Genomic DNA, 8440 nt, shown 5'->3' with positions numbered 1-8440 from the left:
CACCACATAAAAAGCCTAGTATCATATGCATAATTCAATCAAAATTTATTGTGATATCCTGGATTGCTGCATGTGCCGGTATAGAGCGAAGAGTGTGGACAACCCCTTATTCCTTAGTCAAGCATTCTTTGGCACGGGGGGCTTAAAGTGACCTTGTCTAAGACAATCTTTACCATGTATGATCCAGGAATTTCGCTCCGCCGTCTTCTACATACGGTAATTTTTGACAAGCGCTCTCGGAGGACACGGATCCAAAGCTCTATTTACCTCGCCATCGTTTACCCCCTTGGGTCATGGACACCCATCGACAATCACAATCGACGACTAAAGCAACAGGTATGATATCCCCCACGCTATCATAACTATTTTTTCGCCACCCATCTAACCTTCTCGCCCAAAAAACGCTCCCACCAGCCGCTCCAATCTCTTCGCACTCTCAACCCTCTCAACAGTTACATCCATCTCCTCAATAACCCCCACCCCGCCCTCCAACCCCAAAATCCTCGCTACAACCTCCTCTGCTGCCCCCCAAGCAACACACATTCCATCCCCAGTATACCCCGCAGCCACCCACTCCTTCCCGATACCCTGCTGGCGTCCTGATATTTCCGGGGGAACTTCACCAATCCAGGGAAGCATATCACCGGAGAATCCCATAATACCGGTCCAGATCTTTTGCACACCGGTACCCAGCCCGATAGCCGGGAGGAAACCGGAGAGGTGGATAGTGGTACATAACTCGACTATGCTATCGTCAACAGTCCCAATTTCGGTCTTCAGCGCTTGACGAAGACCCCCGCCGAACATTATCGTTCGGTCAGGAAGTGTGGTCAGGTAATCGTAGCCCTGATCCCATGAGAACTGCCAGCTCCTATTCTCGTGTAAGTGGCATTTTGTCGGTGGGGATTGCGCTGTCATAGTTCCACGGACGGGGAACAGCGCCCCCGTGAGACCAGGGAGGAGATTCGCAGTGTAGCCATTAGTTGCGTGGAGTATGTGAGTGGCCTTTAAATCTCCGCGCGGAGTATGCACGATGTAGGGCGATGTGGGGGAATCTGGAGGAGTGATAGATGTAACGGTGGTGCTGGTGTCAAGCGTAAAAGTAGGGTGCATGGAGAGCAGGCGGGTGAGGATAGGGTGGATGAGGCGGGCGGGCCACAGGGCACCAGCAGGACCGGTTATAATGCCCTTTGCGTGTGGGGTAGAGAATTTCTGAGGATGTTAGTCGGTTATGAAAAATGGGTTCAGGGAGGTCGTGGGAGTGGTGGATGTGGTCACATCCGAGATTCAAAACAACAAATTTCCGATTGAAAACCGGTACGTTTCGACGAAGAGGATGCTGTGTAGCATCGGTATTCGACATTGCAATGGGTGGTGACGACTGTAAGGGTCCCACGAAGGTAAGAAAAGAAACACACCCGAGAGTGAATATGGAATTGGGTAGATGCTGATTATCCCCGAGCTGAGATGTGCTAGGGGGCTCGACCTGCCCAGCCAATTTTCGGCCTGCCCCGTACCGGTATGTCGTAGCAGACACCTTGCGAGGTATCATATCCACCCTCCCCAGTAAACCCATTGACCAAACCAAGATCCTGGGATGTGACCAATCCACTCACGAAAGGAAACACATCAACCGAATACTCACCTGCCTTGCTTCCTCCCCCTCATACACCCTCCAATTCCCAATTTCTTCCGGAAATTCCTCCAGGTAAACAACCAAGCAAGTCTTGGCAGCAGCCCAGCTCTCAGCATCAAAATGTACATCCGCCGCTTCCACCTTTCGAATCTGACACTCCCCCGTGACACCCTCCGCATCTGCCACCGCGATCATTTTATCGAGAATACCCCTTCGGAATTCCGTCACCTTCCTCGCTTTCTCCCTACCGAGTACTGCCGCGAGCGCGGGAAATAATTCCCAAGGGTTAGGTTTAATATGACCACCATTGCGACCAGTCGCGCCTGAGCAAGCTTCCCGAGCATCCAGCATAGCAACCCGTAAGTCCGGCGAGTTAGATAGCAAGGTTCTCGCAGCCGCAGTCCCAGTTATTCCGCTACCGATGATTACGACATCTGCAGAAGCAGGGAAGGTAGGAGATTGATGGGTGAATACCGGTGGGGGGTCAGATAACCAGAAGGAGGATGTGGGGTTCGAAACCGGCTGTCGGGGAGCGGTTGAAAGCGCGCTTGCGAGGGATTGTAGGTGGGAATCGAAGTTTGGCAGGACAAGCTTGGTTAATTGAGATACCGGTATGGTAGTCTCCATCGCACAGTGGTTACCTTTCCGGAGCAGGTGGGGGGGATATGGCGATGATGGTGATAGCGATGGATATATGTTGGGTGGGGACCAACAGCTCAGATAAATTTACCGGTATTCTTTTTCACCGGTTGAACTGCGTTGAAGTTGAATTACTCAATTTGGAAGGTTTTCACCTGAGGCTCTGCTGTGTAACTGTGAAATGAGACTACCCGAGTACTTTCCAGCAAGGTGTTGTCACACGTTGTAACCAACTGTTCCATCATTGATGCGACCTAAGATACCAAAAGTATCTAACCCAAAAATCACTACTACCAATTATTGAGTAATATGCTACGCATATTCCACTACTTCTCATTCTTACTTAAAGCTCTCCTATTCTCCATCCTCCTCAATCTTCTTAATCCTCTATTTACCACCTCCTGCAATCACCAAACCCCAATCAATTATCCCTCTTCCACGATGACCACTATTGATAAGTACTCTCCAAGAGATGGCGATGCCGTTCTCCCTCTCTTCTCCCTTAAAGGCCGAACCGCTATCGTTTCTGGGGCCGGTGCCGGTATTGGGTTGGCCGTAGCAGACGCTCTGGCCGAGGCTGGGGCAAACGTTGCCATCTGGTACAACAGCAACAGAAAGGCTATTGAGAGAGCCGAAGCAATCGGCAAGAAATGGGGCGTCAAAAGTATACTCTGCCTCCCGGAATTATCCCTCTCTTATTCATGACGTAATTAACACCGAAACTCCTATACAGCCGCCGCCTACCAGGTGGATGTGACCTCGCAGAAAGCAGTACAAGAAGCTGTTGACAAGATCGTCTCAGAGTTCAACAACCGCCTCGACATCTTCGTTGCGAACGCCGGAATCCCTTGGACCAAGGGTAGCATCCTCGAAGCCGGCGAGGAGGGATTCGACCACTACCGCAAAATCATCGCTACCGATCTCGATAGCGTTTACTTCTCAGCCTATGCTGCCGGGTTGCACTTTCGCCGACAGGGAACCGGTTCATTCATTGCTACCGCTAGCATGAGTGGCCACATCACTAACATCCCGCAGTTGCAGACCGCTTACAATGCAGCCAAGGCTGCGGTTATCCACTATGTGAAAGGACTGGCTGTTGAGTGGGCTGGTTTCGCGAGAGCAAATTCGGTCAGTCCAGGCTACATTGCTACCGAGATTAGTGACTTCGTGCCCAAGGAGACGAAGGATATTTGGAAGGAGAAAATTCCTTTCCAGTAAGTCTTCCAGGTCCTCCGGAGGTTCTGATGTGCATAGAGCTAAAAGGATGTATGCAGTCGTGAGGGATTGGCGAACGAGCTCAAGGGTGCTTACCTCTACCTCGCTAGTGATGCTGCTACATATACCACCGGAACCGACATTATCGTCGATGGGTTTATCTCACTATCCATCTCAACATAATTGATGGTAATGCTAACCAAATATGACAGTGGTTACGTTCTGCCATAGATATTACCGCTTTGTATAGGCTGTGTTAGATTTAATAGTTGGGATATAGGATGCTTTTAGGGCAATAACTTTGAAGGCTGAATAGGAACTAGTATCAGTTTGTCAAAGGCATGGATTCACAAATGACCACTCAATAAGTAAACATGGCCGAAGGGTCCCACAAGGGTCCTCAATAGGTAATAGTCAGGTGCTTCAAAGCAGGAAGTTGGGGGCGGAATTCTCGGAAACCTGAATCTAAAAAACTCTGCCCCACGCCAATTTTGCTTATCGCCAGGTATACCATTCGGCCGCAGTTAGTGGTACGGGGAAATTATAGGCTGAAAAGATGTTTTACACTTGACGTTAGTTATGGACCCCTGCCACAGTCCTGGAATAAAGGAGGATGATGTAGTACTCGTACAATACTCTAGTACCACAGCTTATGGGATAGTGTCAAGGCTTACAAGGCGGAATGCTGTGATGTATTCGTAGTCCTCCCTTGGGTCATTCATTGTAAGGTAAATGTGAACCTAATGCTTACCGTACTCAAAGACTATAATATAAAGTAGGGATTCCCGTCCACTGCTAGGTATAATTGTCAATATTGTTGGTGGGATACAAAGCGAGCGTAAATGTGAATCTCGCGGGAAAAAGACACTTATATCATACTCAAACTATAGTTAGTGGTTTCATTTGCTGCTTGCGCCTGGCCTCCCACCTTACACTTGTTCAATACTCTGCCCTCCGAACTCCCATTTCAGAATCACTCCCCAGGTCGGGCAACATTTTTGCTCCCCCCATCCAAAGGTCTACAGCAGCAACGTTTCACAGAAAATTGGTGAGCGTGCCGGTAGCATTATGCTCATACTAGGTTGACAATAAATGTATCTATCGGCCCCCACGACTAGCCTCTGCACTGTACAGTACAGTACTGTACCAACCCTAACCTCCCTTTCCCCCTTCCCGCCGGTCGGAGAGATTCGCCCACCGTACCCCATTTTCTACTTTCCGTTTCCCTTCTACTGCAAGGCAAGTATCATACATACTAGTATAAAAATTTTTCTCAGATGATAATTTCGTGGAATAATATTAAAAGATATTACTTGCCAAAAAAAAACCTAGGAGCTTTTTGGTACAGTACGGGTATCTCATTGGCGGTGGCGACAGAGGACGGCGAGTTTGCCAGTCAAGCCCAAATAATTTCCCCAAAATCTGCTACATATCAGTGCCCTTGAAGTGAGCCCTTTCCCTATATGTCCTTTAGCGTTTCTCGAGTGGGTTTAGACTTCACCAGTTTTACGCCTTCTCTAATGGTTGCGCCATGTTTTATTTGGCTCACTCAAATTTCCCTTTTTCTATTTGCTCTGCGCTCTCTGCCCCCCAGGTGAATTCCCATTAAGCCCACCTCTCACTATTAAACAGGCTTATATCGGAATCAGTCCCCGAATGTCAATCTTCCTCTGAATGATAGTTTTGGGGTCACTATGTGCCTTGTATTCTCAACGGTCCAGGGGTCCGTCCAGGGCAACAGCGAAACCCGGGGATGGTCATCTTCGGCTCGCGCGGCGGACTCCAAGTAATAAGATAGCTCTTTTCGGAGGCAGGGGTAGGACCACAGGCGATGCCAAGGGACCGCAGTGTGGGATAGGGGGACGTCATGAGTGATGTTTCATGATTTTAGGCCTGCCAGCATGATGCGAATCAACTACAGTCGACCGTGGCAAACTGGATACAGGGCTCCGCAATATATACCATAATATGGGTGTAGTTATGCGAAAAAGGTCACAACTTTGAAAATTGCAACGAATATGATCGAATTAATAATATTATTATATGATAAAAAAAAACAGATATTTCAAAATATTTACTTTATTGGCCTACAGTAAACTCAATTTTCTCGAGGGATCGTCTTTGGGTCTATCAAAGGATACTCTACGTGCTACAGAAGTTTTATATGAGTTCAATTATATTCGTTGCTTTTTTCAAACTTGTATCATACCTTTTTCGCATAACTACACTCATATACGCCGTTGTCGGGAACAGTGATCTTGGGGTTATCCTGTCTGAAATGATCAGCATCACCCAGCGAGAGTAAGCTATAGAGAGCCCACATCTAGATAACAAGTAGTGATCAAGTATGCCGTGGATGTAGTGTCAAAGTTTTTAAGCCAGTTCTGATACGAGTTGGTTCTTGAGATGCCAACAATGCGATCCATGTCCTCCGTAATCCATCACCTCTAACCCCATTCTATGCAGAGCTTCTAGCTATCAGATGGAAAAATGTGCGCAGCTTCTAACTGGCCCACTGACCCGCAGCACTCATATTTATTTACCCCACCCGAGATCATGCATCTTCCGTTCCGAGCTCCAGTTCCATCACTAAAGAGGTGCTCCGGGCCAGACACGTTGCACCAGGTGTTATTCGATGTACCCACAGCTCATCATTCAATTGAACGCGGCCTATCATACAACCGATTTACTGATTACACCCCCCCCCCCCATATGCAGGGACAACTATTACCTAGACTATATATTCGGAAAACCTAACCCCACTGAATTCAAGAGAAATTAATCAACTGCACTAACGAAAAACGAACCAGATGGTACCGTACATCACCGAGGAAACAAATCAAAAAAGGATTCAACAACCGGCGCTATGACAACGCTAGCTGTGTTGTTACCCCCGGAATGATATTGAGGGGACGTTTTCCAACCAACTTAGACTTCTCTCGTTGTCCATACTTGCAATAATTCTAGCGACAGTGGAAATCAGCTCATGGATCCAACGCCAAGTTATGTCCGGTTCTCCAGTGGACGGCAGCAAATCAACCCAGGATCAAGAACTTCAGTATGGAGGACAGTCCGAACTCTGAAGAATCATAGGGTACGTTTATGCCCATACTTCCTTGGCAATCGGCGCCGCAGCGCCACCAAACGCGGTTTCGTTGAGCTAAGGAAAAGCGTATAGCTCGAGACCTCGAGTCCAGTGTATCCCATATCTCAAACCTTCAATATCAATCGAGGGTTATCACGGGATTCTATCTATGATACCCGCGTAGAATTTGGAGGAAACGCCCCGGTCTCCCTGAGCTTGCACGCCCATGTTGATCCACCACACCTCTTTCCCTTCTCCCCTCTTGCATTCCTCCTGAATTTCCTTCTCCCTCTCTGTCCAATTATCGATTCATCTCTGAAAAATATGATGCCTAGTGGTGGTGGAAAGCATACTCTTCCCTACCATACCATACCTTTCCTATACCGGTGAAGGCGGACCTATACCTATCCCCGCAAGGGAGTGTATCTCTTAGGGTTTTTCTCCCCCACCACTGGGTAAATTCAATTGTTACTTTTGCATCCCTATTGACCCATTCCTAAAAGCACTAACGATGGAGTAGAAGAAGAAAGCCAACTACTCATAACGCTCCAAATGGCTGGCAGGAAGAGGAAATTTTATTCGATTTTTACTCTTTACAAATCCCCTATTTTCATTCAAGGTCTGTTGGTAGTGAGTTGGTTTTTTGGTTTTTATGATCGGACGTCGTGACTGGATATTTACACACCTTAGGCTTCGTGCTGCGCATGTGTCGTTGATTAAGAAGGGGAAAAGAGGCGAAAGTGAAAGAATTATTCGTGCAGGCCGGGCCGACCAGCAGCCGCCTTGGCGGGGGCGATTAATCTTTGTCGTGGCGTCCTGCGTGGAAGGGCGGTTACTTATCGGGGGAGTCTGAGTGGATTATCGAACTCGCTTGTGGGGGAATGTAGGTGTGATGGGGAAGAAAGAAGAAGAAATTTTTGTATCGGCCATTAATCGTACAAGATTGTCTGCGAGAAATCGTGTTTTTTCCTTTCTACAATCCCCGATAGTTAATAACGCCGAGAACCATAGGGATAAAAGGATGTGGGGGAGGAGAAGAATGGCAATATGTGGGGGTGGAGGTTGCGGAGTAACTTAGGGGGTGTTTGGCGGGCCAAATGCCCCCTTAGTTTTTAATTTGCCAGAGGTACCGCATATATACTGCGCCCCGCGAAAAGTCCGGACCTCTCCCATCCCACAAAACACCCACCCCCCACGAGACGGGTTGTGAGCACAGCTGGCTCAGACGAGGGTACCCACCGTACTAACCCGTCTACCGGTGGTAGGTCAGTTTAAGGTGAAACATCACCTCATTCGGGGGGTTCTGCTACGATTTGTACGAACAGCGCTTACTCGTGCCGCCGGATCGAAGTCAGAAGGCGCTACCGCAACCGTTCGCTTAGCCACCTCTCTGATTTCAATCCGGCCGCTTGAGCACTTTGTAGGAGGATTTATGTAGTCTAAAGATCTCGCAACGTCAGAACACTTTTGAAGCCTTGCCAAGCGCTGTGTGAAACTTGGTGTGGGTTGAAAAAGCATTTGCCCCTGCGCTGTATACTCGTTGATACTGTACTGTACTCGTACTGTATCTATACGAGTACTGTACAATGAGAGACAAGGGTGTAAACAAAAACACCCACATGAGCGAAGGAAACATCGGTAACAAAGGAAAAACAAAAAACAAAAACAACTGGGATTCGGAATATCCGTATTCATCAACCGCCTAAAAATATTTAAAATTCAAGACATTGCACAGACATCATAGCTTCAATTATCTCTGTATATGATAAGATATTCGACAAGTTTTCATCCAAAATGAGTTCCCCCCCCCCTCTCTACAACAGTTTATGTACCGGGTCACACATTCGCTCTCATGTAAGCCGGTG

The 8440-nt window shown here is 47.9% G+C and overlaps 2 protein-coding genes; one reads left to right on the top strand and one right to left on the bottom strand.

Moving 5' to 3' along the window:
- Positions 1-246: 246 nt before the first annotated feature.
- Positions 247-2312, bottom strand: GSTUM_00000687001 (uncharacterized protein). XM_002838010.2 has 2 exons: positions 1646-2312; positions 247-1212 (listed from the first exon to the last, which is right to left on the bottom strand). Exons 1-2 carry the CDS (start codon positions 2261-2263, stop codon positions 382-384), a joined length of 1449 nt encoding a protein of 482 aa, XP_002838056.1. The 5' UTR covers positions 2264-2312; the 3' UTR covers positions 247-381.
- A 404-nt stretch (positions 2313-2716) lies between these two features.
- GSTUM_00000686001 (uncharacterized protein) lies at positions 2717-3830 on the top strand (the record flags this gene model as incomplete). XM_002838009.2 has 4 exons in its annotated part: positions 2717-2939; positions 3009-3489; positions 3550-3645; positions 3703-3830. The coding sequence occupies 4 exons, from the start codon at positions 2717-2719 to the stop codon at positions 3719-3721; spliced, it is 819 nt and encodes a 272-aa protein (XP_002838055.1). The 3' UTR covers positions 3722-3830.
- Positions 3831-8440: the final 4610 nt, after the last annotated feature.

The sequence above is a fragment of the Tuber melanosporum genome (genome assembly GCF_000151645.1).
Source record: "Tuber melanosporum whole genome shotgun sequence assembly, scaffold_212, strain Mel28".
NCBI classification, from domain to species: domain Eukaryota; kingdom Fungi; phylum Ascomycota; class Pezizomycetes; order Pezizales; family Tuberaceae; genus Tuber; species Tuber melanosporum.
This window is presented reverse-complemented; position numbering and strand designations above follow the sequence as displayed.